The 17,500-nt window shown below is 33.8% G+C and overlaps 2 protein-coding genes across 3 annotated transcripts in view; one reads left to right on the top strand and one right to left on the bottom strand.

Annotated features, from left to right (window-relative positions):
* Window positions 1-3,140, top strand: part of LOC137653449 (mucin-20-like) — a 174,240-nt gene extending 171,100 nt beyond the window's left edge. For both annotated transcript variants that reach the window (XM_068386850.1, XM_068386851.1), the window contains exons 18-21: window positions 1-32; window positions 690-718; window positions 1,113-1,208; window positions 2,655-3,140. The exon at window positions 1-32 is cut by the window's left edge and continues 76 nt beyond it. In XM_068386850.1, the coding sequence (XP_068242951.1) occupies window positions 1-32; window positions 690-718; window positions 1,113-1,208; window positions 2,655-2,699 (202 nt within the window). In that variant the 3' untranslated portion in view covers window positions 2,700-3,140. The remainder of the gene's footprint in view (window positions 33-689; window positions 719-1,112; window positions 1,209-2,654) is intronic.
* A 13,375-nt stretch (window positions 3,141-16,515) lies between these two features.
* Window positions 16,516-17,500, bottom strand: part of LOC137653113 (uncharacterized) — a 9,341-nt gene continuing 8,356 nt past the window's right edge. The window contains exon 4 of the mRNA XM_068386507.1: window positions 16,516-17,500. This exon is cut by the window's right edge and continues 156 nt beyond it. Coding sequence (XP_068242608.1) covers window positions 16,775-17,500 — 726 coding nt within the window. The 3' untranslated portion in view covers window positions 16,516-16,774.

Below are 17,500 nucleotides of genomic sequence, written 5' to 3'. Positions count from 1 at the left end.
TCTATCACTCGAAGAATGCAGGACTAACACAGGTAAGACATATGTATATATATATATATATATATATATATATATGTATGTATACAATGTATATATATACATATATATATATATATATATATATATATATATAAATAAATATATACATATATTGTATAGATTTATATATACATATATACAATATATATATATGTATATATATATATATAGATATATATATGTGTGTGTGTGTATGTGTGTATATAGATATACTGTATATACATATATAATATACATATATATAATAAATACGTATATATAGTATACGTATACATTTTACATTATAATATATATATATATATATATATATATATATATATATATATATATATATATAAACTAACTACTATTTGTTAGAAAAATTCATTGCAAATTGCTTTATTTTTTCTTGAGATATAGTGTAAATATCTATCTTTGCTTCCAACATTGAGAAAAAAATATATATATAATGTATGTTAAATAACATATTCATGTATGTTTTATTTACAGTACAGAAAGAAAAATATATGTATTTTACTTTACTCAATTGATTGGCTAAAACAAAAAACATTTTTCGAGAGGGACATGAATATGAATATTGGACAGTTGTAATTGTAATATATTTTTTTTAAATATATTTTCTTCTTTTTTTCACGAACTCGAATGAGCAGAACAAACTTTGAGGGAGTGTATGAAACCCGTAAGTATTTCAAATTAGGTATCTGTTTTTGTTTTTGTTCTCATTTATTTCAATTTGAAATTATTTTTAATGCCATGATACGAAGGAATTTAAAAAGAAAACCAGTCATATTAAAAATATTCAATATACATACTGAGTCTTACACTTAATTCTTTCATATTTGCACACATATTTTATATATATATATATATATATATATATATATATATATATTCATATATATGTAGATATATCTAAATATATATATATATAATTCAATATATATATATATATATATATATATATATATATATATATAGATAGATAGATAGATAGATAGATAGGTAGATAGATAATATGTGTGTGTATCCTCTTACTAAACATGCCATATATAACGATTCCCTACATATTACAGGTAATGGAGAGGCACCTGAACCAAGTTGGCCGACCTGACATTCGGCGTCAAATCATCGCCTTCTTCAACTCGTGCTACCCCGAAAATAGCTATGGGGTAAGTAAGTCACTGTGGCACTGGAAAACAGCAGTTTCTCTATGATAAATTCTCGAGACATTATATATCAAGCAAGTTGTAATAGAAAATTCATATAATAAGTCGGAGGACATGGCTGAGTCATGAGAATTTGCATGATATTGTGTGTGCATGCATGTGTTTTAATATGTGCATTTATTATTACTTTCCTTTCTAATATGAGAGACAAGTCTCCCCTATATGATAAAGAGTAAGTGTATATATATATATATATATATATATATATATATATTTGTATTTATATAAATATATATATATATATATATATATGTATATATATATATATATATATATATATATATATATATATATATATATATATTTGTATTTATATATATATATATACATATATATATATATATATATATACATACATATATATATATATATATATATATATATATATACATACATATATATATATGTATATATATATATATATATTATATATATATGCAGCGGCATTGCCAGACTTACAACTACTTGGTGTCTCCCGTCCCTTAGGTAACGAGGAGAAGGAATAGTCATACCCTTGTTAGTGGTGGTTACCCAGAGAAATGCATACTAAAACCACAATATTCCACAATGTGTCGAGGCTACCGTTTTATAGTTAGGAAAGGGTGAGGGGTTGGGCGGGGTTGAATCTGTGTGTGTGCATATTTATCTAAATATCTAGCCATCGTTTTTGACGGATCGCGTTCACTAGTATGAAATATAATTGTCAGATGTTACTGCACTCGAATGTTAGGTATATTTGGTTAAATTTGTAAATTTTAGAATTTAAATAAGCTATGTATGAATATGAATATGAGAGGAATATTAGGATAAATCTGTCAAACGATGATGAATTGGTTATGATTGAGAAATTAAGTTTGATATTTCTGTTATCATTATTTCACAGTACATGAACCATATGACTAATATATTTATAGACATACACACACACACACACACATATATATATATATATATATGTATATATATATATATATGTATGTATATATATATATGTATAAATATATATATATATATATATATATATATATATATATATATATATATATATGTATGTATATATATATATATATATATATATATATGTATATATATATATATATATATATATATATATATATATATATATATTATATATATACACACACTCACACACAACAACAACAACAACAACAACAAGAAATCCAGCCGTTATAGTCCACTGCAGGACAAAGCCCTCAGAAATGTCCTTAGTGATGTTTGTGGTTTGGTCATTTTGACCATGGTGGGAGACTAGTCAGATGGCTCAACATAAATTTGTCATGTGCCTATGAATGTAAGGTTTATCAATTCTTGTAATTTATTTTATCTACGTTTATTATTTATAAATTTTCTTTTCTTCACATTTTGCAGGGAATCAATCGTTGTGTGATCGAGAAATGCACTGACATCATCTAAAAAGAGCCAGAGCAGATCTTCGGCTGCAGAGACTGTCGATCATATGGGCCTTACACTCGCGACAGATTTAACGAAAATACTCAGACTACAATTAATATAAACAAATCTGTAACCGACTGGTTTAATGAGTCCCTTTACGTCGTGTAAGGTTGTAAGAAAATAATTGGTAGAGAAAATGTTAAAGTAAAGTTAATTTTGAATGTAATAGACTTTGATGAATATTTTTTACGTGGAACTAGAAGACGATCCAATTTTGACATTTACTGCATGGTAAAGTAGATAATACTCTTCGTGTTTTAGTTACTTGCACGATTGGAAATTCGTTTGTAGTATTAGTCCTGGATCCTGTATTAGGACTACATAGCGTATGGTTATAGTAACCATGGATTTATTTATGCACAAAATTGAAATAAAAGCCATTTGGGCGTTATGTAGCCTTTGTTTATTTGTTTACTTTTTGTTCTATCCCAGTTTTTAGATATGCATGGTACGTACTCGTATTTACTACTAAAATGTTTTCAATTTGATGTCTAACTATGTAGTCCTTTGGTGATTTAAAAGCAAGTGATATATTCAGGTAATCTCTTGAATTTCATTTTAGATATTGGCATAAGTTACAGAGGCTTATTAAATCAGTGCCCTTTCAAACTGCCAAATAAGATACTCTCTCTTGCTATTTAGAGGCTTACTTTACATCCCCAAAGCCTTATGGATTCAGAGTGAGACATTACTAAATAGCCTGAATCTCTCCAGGTGTGAGGTACTGCCTTTCCAGTTATCAGTACCCATCTTGGCTCTAAAAGCAACATGGTAAATGAAGAAATTCCATCTACCCTTTTAGAATATACAGAACGGCATAGGTATAATGAATTTATATTTACAAACAACTTCAGCCTCATCTATTTTTTTTTTACTGCAGAGCTATAGAGTATTTTGAGTGCTATTAAAAAATAGCAATAATGAAAGAGGGCAATTTTACCATTTTAGTGATGCAAAAAGTGTCTTGCAAGCATTGACTGTTTTGAACCTAACTTTCCTTTTAGTTTTAGAATCTTGTGATTGGCTTTATATTTGTAGCACTACAGGCAAGTCAAGTTCAGTTTTGCTGGGTTCCACCACATGTGGATATATCAGGAAATGAAGAGGCGGCCAAACTAGAAAAAGAGGCAGCAGATAAATTACCCCCTGAAAGATATCCACTATCGACTAATATGACCTTTTGCCTCTTATCAAAAGATCTTTTGGTTGTAGGTTGGTCAGGGCACCAGCCACCCGTAAAGATTGGTTGCTTAGTCTCCTCTGGTTTCTAGCTCATTCGTGGTTTCTAGCACCATCTTAATCGTTATTCTAATTTTGATCATTAATTGGAAAACTGAGATAAAGTCAGCCATTTGATTCTTAAGGTAGACTTAATAAACCCAGATCCTTCCGCATCGCTTGTAACACCAACCCAGCAGATGAAGAATTCAACGTTATTAACGCGGAACTATTATTTTTAAGTTTTGCAGAGCATCAGCTAATTGCATTTAGCTTACTTTGATATAGTCTATTGATTTACTTCTCTACATCAATTCTCCGCTAGGTAAAGACATTTGGCTACCTGTCCATGTACAGTTGGCTTCATTAATTCCGGTACACTTCACGTGAACCCAAGTTTCTATCCAATTCGGTGAATAGTGCTCACATCTACTGTATTTAGACATTCTCTCTCTCTCTCTCTCTCTCTCTCTCTCTCTCTCTCTCTCTCTCTCTCTCTCTCTCTCTCTCTCTCTCTCCTATACTCAACATACAAATAAATGCATTAATGTTTACAGTATTATTCATTATGAATGCTGTTTAGAAATCATAATTACACACACACACACACACACACACACACACACACACACACATATATATATATATATATATATATATATATATATATATATATATATATATAATGTATGGACGTATATTAAATTTATGTAGCATTTATTCATAATTCATTCTCGAGTATTTATTTCAAGTAAAGATTAACGTCTCTCTACATACCTTCCTGATTCAACCTAAATGGACACACCGACCACAACCACATCGCGACAACATGGAAAATAATCTCTTCCAATGTCCTAGAATTCAAACAAATAGTTGTTATAATTCTAATCATCGACATTCATTGTATTGTGTAACTTCCTTTACTATACCATCACCATCTCCTCGCCCGCCTATCGAAGCAAATGGCCTCGGTTAGATTTTGTCAGTCGTCTCTGTCTTGAGCTTTTAAAACAGTACTTCGCCATTCATCATCTCCTACTTCACGCTTCATATACATGATATATATAATATCACTGAAATAGCATACGGATGAGAGAGAGAGAGAGAGAGAGAGAGAGAGAGAGAGAGAGAGAGAGAGAGAGAGAGAGAGAGAGAGAGTGTTCGAAGTCTGATTTGGCACATGGTTTGAGGTAAACGACCATTATCTGAACAGACTTTATTATGATTTTAAGTCCAAAGAAAGCTTACAGTAACACGAAGAAAAGAAAGTAAGTTAATTTAATACGTAATGAAAATTATCCTTTGAAAGTACTGTTGGTAGTGCTAAATGTGTTGGTATCTTTCCAAGATTCGATCTGCATTATATGGCTGACTCATGATTATTCGACTATTTGATTTGAAAGGTTTGATTTTTTTACTCTTATAACCAATACTTCTGTATTTGCACGATAAAAATTAAATATCCAAACATTTAGTTATAAAGTCAGTCATGTTTCCACTAAGTAAAAAAAAAAAAAAAAAAAAAAACCGCGTTTGTGTCCCTGACATTGACATGGGAAAAATAGGCTACGACGACAACGAAAAAATGTATAATTATAATTTATATACGGTATTCCTAATGGATATTACTATGAACATCAATGGGGTAGGGGAGTAACCTGTCTTTAAATACAGAAATGCCTGGTTACTCGTTTATTAGGCAAGGCCTTGTACTAGGTGGTGTGTGGTAACGTCAGAACTAACCTGCAGTCTCGAAAGTGAACACTAGATGTGGGCTTTTCACCCGGGGACCAGAGTCGATAGAAACTATTGTCTGCAATAATACATTGTCTTAACGGAATCTGCTAAAATTTAAGAAAATCCACTCCCCAAACAATACTGGCAACCTTTCCCTGCTTGTATTTTTCCCTGTTATACATTAGATTCACGGACGGAAAGCAGCCTTGGGTTTCCAAAATTGTAAATTTGCTGTGCCATGACTGTTTCGCCATTGTTACTTTGCCCCAGTGGATAACTGTATAACAGATGGGGTGATTGAAGCCTTTTTTTAATTGTATGTGCAGTGCTGTAAACAGAAATAAGATGAAACACTGTAGCGCTATAGATGGATGGCGTAGATCCAAAGATTCAAGTTAGCCTGCATAGGTGCAGGATATTTTTTTTTTTTAAATCCGTTTTCTGTTACCTGCTTAAAACCACATTCTTGTTTAAGTGTATTTGTGAAAAAGAGACGATTGTATTTTACAATAAATGTCAGCACTTAATGCTCTACTATCTTATAATTTGACACAAAAACATGAAACATACTATGATATTTCAACAGTCAAACAGGACCCAATTCGACCGTATTATCGGCAATGGGCTCGTAAAAACAGGCAAATTAAAGGAAAGTCCTTCACTACATTCTTCATCATCCTGAAAAAGAAGAAAAAAATGCGGCAATGTGGCAAATGGGAGGCAAAAATACGAGCTTACACTTTAATAAAAAAAATCTAATGAAAAAATACTACAAATACTACTTTTAATATTCAACTGTTGATGATAATTAACGAATATATGCTAAAAAATCATAAATTACCTTTATTTTCAAAGAATTTAATCGTAAAGGCATAATATACTGGCGAAGAGGTGCATTTATTTTCTATTTCCATCATCATTGTCAATGCCAATGACATTCTGTCACCAAATATTCCAATTTCCTATCCTCAACTTGCAAAAGAAGTTCGGGCGCTGCTCTGGTAAACAAATCTTGTGACGTAATTTTGTGTTAACCGGGGCGAGAAGTAACGACTGGGAAGAAGTGAACATTAAGTGCTGTATTATGTATTTGATATGTGCAACTATAAAAATCCATTCAATTGAAAAAAAATAGTTTCATACGGTTAACTTAGACTACAAAATGGGGCGTGGATCTGTTACACATGTGCTATTACGTAGTCATGACTACGGCTACGACTGATATGAAGGAGGATACACACTTCATATTGCAAATAAGGTAGGTGCAAAATCAATGGTTCTCTAGTGTAGAAGCAGTAGGGTAAACCATTGTTAATTCCATCAAGTCCAGTTGAGGTAGTAAGGTTAGAACAATGCCTTAGGTCAGGTGCATACGCCTATTTGCTTAAACTATGACAACATCTAGTAGAGGTAGGGCTAGGCAAGGATAGAACAAGATCAGTTGTTAGGCTAATACATAATGGGAAACATTCTCAGGTCTTGTAGTGGCAAGATGGTTGTTTTAAGAGTTTTGAACTAGGCTACTGTGATTTTTTTTTTTTTCGAAATGGTTGGTTTTCATCACAGATAATAAAATCGTTGTGAATACTGAGCTATGGTAAAGACACATTATCAAGCTTAAAATTTCTTTCGCAAATACAAATATAGTTTTCCTCAAATGCGTTGATGCACAGAAACGATGTTAAGGGAAAACAAGAGGAAGAGAAATAAGATAGAATAATTTGGCCGAGTGTGTGTGTTTGTCTGATACACACACACACACACACACACATATATATATATATATATATATATATATATATATATATATATGTATGTATATATATATATATATATATATATATATATATATATATCATTATCTCCTCCTACGCCTATTGAACAAAGGGCCTCGGTTAGATTTCGCCAGTCGGCTCTATCTTGAAATTTTTAATCAATACTTCTCCATTCATCATCTCCCACTTCAAGCTCCATAGTCCTTAGCCATGTAGGGCTGGGACTTCCAACTCTTCTAGTGCTGTATGTATGGAGCCCAGTTGAAGTTTGGTGAGCTAATCTCTCTCGGGTAGTGTGAAGGGCATTCCCAAACTATCTCCATTTACCCCCCCCCCCCCCTGATCTCATCCACGTAAAGGTAGCAGGGTGTCCAGGGCACCAGCCATCCGTTGAGGTACTACCGCTGGAGAATTATTGGATCCTTTGACTGGTCATACAGTACTACACTGGATCCCTCTTTCTGGTTACGGCTCATTATGTCTTTGCCTACACATACACCGACTAGCCTGGCCTATTCTTTTCACATTCTTCTATGTCCCCATATACCTGACAACACTTGAAATTACCAAACAATTCTTCTATGGTCAAGGGGTTAACTACTGCAATGTAATTGTTCAGTGGCTACTTTCCTCATAGTAAGGGTAGAAGACACGCCAAAATCAAACCATTGTTCTCTAGTCTTGGGTAGTGTCATAGCCTCTGTACCATAGTCTTCCACTTTCTTGGGTTAGAGCTCCCTTGCTTGAGGGTACATGCGGGTACGCTATTCTACCTTGTTTCTCTTCTTCTTGTTTTTATGAAGTATTTATAGTACACATATGGTATATTTTTCCATGTTGGAGCCCTTTGGCTTTTCCAACTAGGGTTGTAGCTTAGCTGGTAATAATAATAATAATAATAATAATAATAATAATAATAACTAATAACTAATAATAATAATAATGATAATAATTTGGCACTCGAGTAATCTCTCTTATAGGCCTAGTTTCATATCTAATCCTGCCCTGCCATTTAACTCCCAATATTCTTCTGAATCCTTTGTTCTAAAATGTAGAAAATCTGTTGTTTCATTGTCATACCATGACTCGTGTCCATACAGTAACACCGATCTCATTAAACTGATATATAGCCTGATTTTTATAAGTAATTTCAAGCGATTTGATTTCCACATTTTACTTAACCTAGCCATTGGTTGATTTGCCTTTTTCAATCTTTATTAAACTGAAAATTCTAAAGATCCATATTAGAGATCACAGTTCCTAAATATTTAAATGATTCTACCTCATTAATCCTTTCTCCTTCTTATGATATTTCATCTTCCATTGGATACTCCGTTCTCATCATGTGTCTTTCTTTTGTTTATCTGGAGCCAAACATCATGTGATATTTTATGGATTCTCTTAAGCAAGCTTTGGAAGTTCTGTGGTGTTATGCTGATAAGGACAGGGTCATTAGAATACTCTAGGTCAGCTAATTTCCTGTTACCAATCCAGTGCAATCCTTCTCCACCATCCCCAACTGTTCTATGCATAACAATATCCATGAAGAAGATAAACAACATGGGTGACATCACATTTCCTTGGAGTACTTCAATGTTCACTGGAAATTCATTTGATAGGACTTTACTAACATTAACTTTACACTTGCTATGCTCATAAAGAGACTTAATCAAACTTACATACTTAAGGGGAACTTCAAAATAATGCAGAACTCTCCACAAAATTGGCCGATGCACACTATCAAAGGCTTTTCATAGTCCACAAATACCATCAAAAGTGGATTTCTATATTCTACGCATTACTGTACCACGTCTTAAAATGAAAATTTGGTTAGTACAACTTCTACCTTCTCAGCTTTTACTCAATCTTTCTCTCTAGTCTCAGAATGAGCATGCTATATATTTTCATGATATATATTTATATTTTCATGATATATATTTATATTTTCATTATATATATTTAACACTATAAGAGACAGAATAAAGAGCAACATGGATACGAGAGCAGACTAAAGTAAAGGATATACTAACATGTAAGAAAAAGAAATGGACATGGTCAGGATATATAATGGGAATGACAGATAATAGATGGACATTAAGAATAATAAAACAAGTCCCTAGAAATTGCAAAACAAGCAGGGGAAGAAAGAGAAGACGTTGGATTAACGAACTGAGAAAGTTTGCAGGTGTGGACTGGCATAGAAAGAACATAAATAGACGCAATTGGAAGTACACGTCTGAGGCCTTTGCTCTGTAGTGGACTAGTAACGGCTGATATATATATATATATATATATATATATATATATATATATATATATAATATATATATATATATATATATATATATATCAGCCGTTTCTAGTCCACTGCAGGACGAAGGCCTCAGACGTGTCCTTCCATTTGCGTCTTTTTATGGTCTTTCCATGACAGTCCACACCCGCAAACTTTCTCAGTTCGTTAATCCAACGTCTTCTCTTTCTTCCCCTGCTTGTTTTGCAATTTCTAGGGACTCGTTTTATTATTCTTAATGTCCATCTATTATCTGTCATTCCCATTATATATCCTGCCCATGTCCATTTCTTTTTCTTACATGTTAGAATATCCTTTATGTTAGATTGCTCTCGTATCCATGTTGCTCTTTTTCTGTCTCTTTTAGTGATATTCCCATCATTATATATATATATATATATATATATATATATATATATATATATATATATATATACATATATATATACACATATATATATATATATATATATATATATATATATATATATATATATATATATATATATATATATATATATACTTAGAATTGAAATCAACCCTCACCCATCTTCACCATCGTAGCTAATTGGTAGTTTGTGACTTGGCATTTGATTAATGATAAATTTTGCACATTTAGCCTTGTTTTTCATATTCAAATAAGCCATATATTTTTTATACATTAATGTCTGGATTCTCTTAACGACCTCGGAATCAGAGCCCCAGGCGAACTCACACAAAGACAAGAGCTTGTGACCGGCCGAAGTCGAACCCTGGTCCGGCAAACTTGTATAGACAGTGACTTATCACTTGGCCACGAAGAAAGGTAAAAGTCACTGACAATTCTACCTGTCGAATTCAGGTTTTTTGTACTTAGAATTGAAATCAACCCATCTTCACCATCGAAGCTAATTGGTAGTTTGTGACTTGGCATTCGATTAATGAAAGATTTCGAGTATTTAGACGTGTTTGCCGGACCAGGGTTCAACTCCCGGCCGGTTACAAGCTCTTGTCTTTGGGTGATTTCGCTTGGGGCTCTGATCCAGAGGTCGTTAAGAGAATCCAGATATAAATGTATCAAAATATATGGCTTATTTGAATATGAAGAAGCCAATAATTTTGAAACTGAATGCCATTCCAAAGGCCACTGGAATGGCGGTATATATTAGGAATGAGTACCATGCTTCTCGTAAGTCCTGCTATAAATGTGGATGCCATGAGATTCAGGTAATAAAAGTTTGTGGCAGATATACTTCTATTTGTGTTCGATCTACCAGAATCGAGACTTGGATGATTCTATCTTTGATTGTCTTCTTGCCATTATGATAAGATATAAGATGAAAGAAAGGCCTCTTTTATGCTTTTTGTTGATTTCAATGCTCACCATAGGAAGTGGTTAGATTTTGTTTCTCCTACTGAACGCCATGGCTTAAGAGCTTTAGACTTTGGCTCTGAATCAGGCTGTGAGCAAATCATAAGTGAAGCTAGTCTTCAGGTCTGGTAACAGCTTGGACCTCGAATACACCGACTCCCCTGGCGTTATAACAAGTAAGGTTGGTTCTCCAGTTGAGACATCTGATTATGCCTTGATATCATTAGTAGTGAAGACTGAGCAGTCTGTCCCTGATGAATCATACTCGTGTAAGAATTATATGAAATCTCAATCTGACTGGAATGGGATTTTCATTGATCTTTTGCGCTTGAATTGGTCACAATTGTACAGTAATGTTGATCCTGTTGTCCCTTTGAATGAGAATCTGGTCAACATAATTGATAACCGCATCCCTTCGCAGCTAAGGTACCGAGTAAAGAACAAACCATGGTTCAATGATGATTGTAGACCTGCTTATTTGGAGAAGCTGGAGGCCTATCATCTTTGGAAGGGTAACAGACCAGATTTGAGATAGAATAACCATATTCAGCTTAGAGCTTTTGCTCTGAGAGCTTATACTTCAACTGAAAAGGAATACAATTTATCCATAAAAGAAACCCTTTCTGGTACAACCCAGGATTATAAGTGATGGAATAACCTTAAATATGCATTCTTTGGCGAAGATGCAACAGTTCCTCCTTTACTTGAACCAAGTGGCTCAGTCACTCATTGTCCAAAGAAAAAGGCAACCCTTTTGGCTGATGTTTTTGACAGTAAACAGAGTAATAAAAAACTTGAACTTCCTCATTCCTGTTTTCCTGAGGCTAAACTAACTAGTTTAGCTTCTTGATCTCGTTAAATTAACGCTCTCTTGATGGACCTTGGTGCTTATGGAGGTGTAGACCCAAATGGTATGTTTCCTTTGTTTTTTTTTTCTATAAAAACTGCAGATTTCTTAGCTCCAAGATTATCTGTTATTTTTGCTCGTTAACTAGAGGAGGACTTTTAGCACTTGTTGGAAAATTGGTAATGTTACTCCCTTATGTAAATGTGTTTGCGGTAGCTCAAGTCCAACTGATTACTGCTGAATTTCCATAACTCCCATGTCTTTTGGCAAAACGCCTTAATAGGTTTACTGAAGGTAATCATCTGTTCCCTGTTTACAATTTGGTTTTCTTAAAGGCCTTAGAGCATGTGATTCCTTTTCTTACAATCTGTAATGCTGTTCAGAAATCCCTTGATTGTGGTCAAGAAGTTCGTATGATTGGCCTTGATTTTAGTGCTGCCTTTGACCATGGTCATTATTCTTAGCATTATTATTGAATCTTTAAGCAATAGATCGCAAAGAGTTTTTGTTAATAAGCACCATAGTGTATATAGGAATGTGACATCTGGTGTTCCTCAGGTTAGTATTCTTGGCCCACTATTTTTCATACTATATACACATGACATGTGGTTTGGTCTAGAAAACAAGGTTGTTTCATATACAGATGATGCTACTCTCTTTGCATCAATTCCATCTCCTGGATGTAGATCAGGGGTTGCTAAATCCCTTAATAGTGATCTAGCTAAAATTAGTGCATGGTGCAAATTATGGGGCATGACGTTGAATCCTAACAAAACTCAAAGTATGATTGTAAGTTGGTCAAGGGTAGTGGCTCTTCAACATCTGGATCTCAGCTTTAATAATGTTTTTTTAACTCTGTATGACTCATTTAAAAGTTTGGGTGTGATTCTTGACAGCAAATTTACTTTTGAGAAACACTTTAGGTCTGTCTTCTTCCATTGCACAAAAAATTGGCTTATTGAGAAAGTCTCTTAAGATTTTCGGTAATCAATCTTTCCTGAAGAAGAGTTTTAATTCTTTCATTCTACCTGGTTTCGAGTATTGTTCACCTGTCTGGTCTTCAGCTTCTGATTCTTATCTTAATTTGTTGGACAGGAACTTACGGTCTATTAAATTTATTATTCCTGGTCTAGATATTAATCTCTGGCACCGTCGTTCAATTAGTTTGTTATGCATGTTGCATAAGATTTTTCATAATTCTGATCATCCTTTACATTCAGATCTTCCTGGACAGTTCCATCCTGTTCATAATACTAGGCATGCAGTTAATTCTAATAGTCAGGCCTTCTCCATCATGAGGCTCAATACTAGACAGTATTCTAGAAGTTTCATTCCAGCTGTGGCCAAGTTGTGGAATGATCTTCTTAATCGGGTAATTGAATCAATTGAACTTCAAAAGTTCAAACTTGCCGCAAATGTTTTAATGTCGAACAGGCTGACATAAATCTTTTCATAGTTTATATAAGAAATATCTCTTTTCATGTTTCCACTGTTTTTAAAATATTTTTTTAATTGTTCATCATTTCTCAGATCGTTTATTTATTCCCTTATTTCCTTTCCTCGCGGGTTTTTTTTTTTTTCTCTGTCGGAGCCCTTAGGCTTATAGCATCTTGATTTTCCAACTAGGGTTGTAGCTTGGATAGTATTGATAATAATTGTCGCGAACGAAGTGAGTGACCTTATATGAAAGGCCAAATTTTTAAAAGATATCTTGCCCAACCCGTAGCCCAGTCATTCCCTAACGATAGATTTCGGAGCGAGGTGGGAGCGGGGTGGGGGGAGCAGCTGATATTTTCGGCGGCGGAGTCAATAACTATTATACCAATAAATATATTCAAATGAAACTTCAAGAGTTTATTTAGCTTTATATGAGCTTTGTTTCTGTCAATTTTTATGTTCATACCTGCTACAGGCATGTACTGGCTGTCACTTTTGTTTGTAAGTGACGACATTTAGCTAAAAAATCAGTGAGGAGGATCAAACTACTCCTAGAGTTTTACAGATATCAAAATTAATTTCTCAGGGTTTGATGGGTGTTATGTGAACTACATTCATAACAACTTTCGTATTGATACTTGCATTAGAAAAGTCATAGTAGCCATTTATCGATGTCCGCGGGAGGCCGATTTTCGGCGGTGCCGTAAATTACTCGTAGAGTACTTCACATATATTAATGAAATTTTCAAGGATTTATGGAATGGATATTTACTTTGTTTATACAAATTTTCATGTTGATATCCGCCATAGAAAAGCCATAGCAAACGTTTATTTCTATATGGGTTGAATGATTATTTTTGGCGATGAAATAAATTGTTCCTAGAATAATTCAGATATTTTCGTCAGCGGGGTCAATAACTCCTATACCAATAAATATATACAAATGAAATTTTGAGGGATTATTTACATATATATACACTATATATATATATATATATATATATATATATATATATATATATATATATATATATATATATATATAAAAGCTTTGTTTCGGTCAATTTTCGTTTTCCTACCTGCTGTAAGCATGCCTTGGCTGTCACTTTTGTTCGTAAGTGACGATATTTAGCTAAAAAGTCATTGAGGAGCCTCAAACTACTCCTGAAGGTTTACAAATATCCAAATGATATTCACATTCATGCCAATTTTCGTATTAATACATGTCATGAAATAGTAGCATTAGCCATTTTTTTTTTCGATGTCTGCGGGAGGGCGATTTCCGGCGGCGCCGTAAATTACTCGTAGAATACTTCACTTATCTAAATGAAATTTTCTGGGATTGGTGGGATGGATATTTACTTTGTCCATACCAATTTTCATGTTGATATCTGCCATAGAAAAGCCACGGCAAAACGATTATTTCGGTATGGATTGAATGGTTATTTTTGGAGCTGGAGTAAATGGTTCATAGAATAATTCACATATCCAAGTGAAAACTTCAGGGATTGATGGGAAACATAATTTCTCTGTTTGTACCAAATTCCATGTTGATATCTACAATTGAAAAGACACAGTTATCAGGTAGCCTTCTTGATTATGATGTTAAATGTAGCAACATTACAGACTTACAGTGAACTGCGTAATAGTGAGCGACATGAACGAGGGACAAGGCCGATCTCATGAACAAAATCCGTCCCGAGTTCAGCTAGTAATAATTATTCTTATGTAGTTTACTGTTTTCGACGTGATCAAGTGAATTCAGTCTTGGATGCTTCTTTCTTTACATCCAAAAACTGCCATACTTTCGTTCTGAACTTTATTTATTTACATAAATGTGGGGTTGTCAACACTGTCAGTTTTTAAAATTAGGGCAATTTATTATTATTGATTTTACTCCGTTATGAAAGAAATATGAATGAAATATGCATTATGGTAATTAACGAAGTTAGCAATTACAAAACCCTTTTTTAAATATTTATTAATAAAAATGGGTGGAACAATTTCCATAATTTTTAGTTTGTTATTTGTTATTTTTGGTCATTTCAAGGCGTGATTATTTAGGCGAAGTTCCATATTTGCTTTTGCAATAAATATGTAGAAAAAATTAATTTCTTCAAATTCATTCAACGAAAAGGTAAAACTGGAGAAGAATTTGAACAAAAATTATTCAGAGATGAATAATTTTTGTTCAAATTCTTCTCCAGTTTTACCTTTTCATTGAATGAATTTGAAGAAATTAATTTTTTCTACATATTTATTGCAAAAGCAAATATGGAACTTCGCCTAAATAATCACGCCTTGAAATGACCAAAAATAACAAATAACAAACTAAAAATTATGGAAATTGTTCCACCCATTTTTATTGATAAATATTTAAAAAAGGGTTTTGTAATTGCTAACTTCGTTAATTACCATTCCCTTCAGAGGAGTATTCACTTTCAGACCGGTGAATTGATTTTAACTCCATCATACAGACCCCGTGAAGTTAGCTCAGCACTAAATGTTTTTAAATCTTTTTGTAATTACGCACGTACCACAGTAGATGATGTGTCTATTTTTTGCAAGTATTTATCTGTATGTGTGCGTGTGTATGAGAGAGAGAGAGAGAGAGAGAGAGAGAGAGAGAGAGAGAGAGAGAGAGAGAGAGAGAGAGAGAGCTATTACTCTCGATATCATATAGTATTGTTAATCAGTTACCATTCTGTACCATTTTCAAATCGCAAGTAGATGGGAATGATATTTAATTTGTCAGAAATAACAAAGCAGTTTCAAGTACTGGTTTATTCTAATAAATACAATAAATCCTGTAAAGTCTAAACTATGTAAAATAGTCTTTCTTCTACATTTTTAATCCTTGTGAAGGTTTCATCCAAATTGCATGTCATATAAAACAAAGTTCCTACGACCTCTTGGTTACACCGTCGAATTAGATTCGGAATGTATAACTTCTAAGAGGTAATAGATTTTAATGCTTGAGGGAAAAGACGTCATATTTTGGCAGTGTTGTTTTTAACCCATGACAGGGCCCCGAAGCTTCGAGCTTCTGTGGGACATTCAACATTCCCCCCCCCCCCCCTCCCCCCGTTGCATATTTCACGCTCTCTTTTCGCACAGTTTATGACAATAATATTACAACTAAAGTAAATGATAAATTTTTTTTTATCAAACACTCAAAAAAAAAAAATGCTTAGGCCCCTCTTCTTGATGATCCTAGGCGACAGCCTAGTCAGCCGTATGGATAATGTGGCCCTGCATTTTGGAATGCAAGATTTTAGAATTTACAACAATTTGCTGCACAATGTCACCCCATTTCCTGACACTGAAATTTGTCTTTTTTATATTCACCGGTTTTGTCAAAAGAGCTTACAGATTTTCAGATCAACTGATAAGATTTTCAATGAGAAAACTCTTGCCTCTTTCAGCCGTGCAAGGAAGGCCAAGTGGTCTGTCGAATCGCTGTCTATGCTCCTTCAGTCTTATGAGATCCAAGCTCGAATCTGCTTGCTGATTCTGCTCCTGATGGTCCTCCATATCCGTCGGCCATTCTAATCCGTCTCTGTATTTAGTCACGGCGGTGTCTGTCGGTGTTTTTGGAATCTGCAAACCTGAAGGTTCCAGTGATTTCGCGGAAACTACCTCAAGCTTCTCTTCTTCTTTGGTCGGTAGAAATTTTGGAAAGCACTGCATAAGTGACCAAGGATTTGCAAACCTATCCCTTGCCCTATCTACTTTAACAGTTCTGCTTAGAATAGAAGTACTATCTAATGATAGACTGCTATTACTGAAGTCTTTGATTAACCCAATTGAATTAAGGCTATCATTTTCAGCAGCACTACCACTTTGTATCCTCGAACCTAACCTTTGATTTTCTGTCGGTGATTTGCTGTCCCGGAGGAAATCTCGTTGGCCTGAGTATTTAGAAATATTTTCTAATTCTTGCATATGTGAATGGCCGCCATATTGCTTTGGATATCCCAAGAAGACCTGATTATGTACCCGGATGTCGCCAGCTTCAAAGTGTGGTCCTAAGGATGTGGCTATCTTCTCTTCGACCTCCATCTCAGTATCCTCATCTACCTTCTTGGGAACGGGAGTCCTGCCGAG

The sequence above is a fragment of the Palaemon carinicauda genome, chromosome 14 (genome assembly GCF_036898095.1).
Source record: "Palaemon carinicauda isolate YSFRI2023 chromosome 14, ASM3689809v2, whole genome shotgun sequence".
Lineage (NCBI taxonomy): Eukaryota > Metazoa > Arthropoda > Malacostraca > Decapoda > Palaemonidae > Palaemon > Palaemon carinicauda.
Note: the sequence above shows the minus strand (reverse complement) of the source record. Positions and strands in the feature narration are given on the sequence as shown.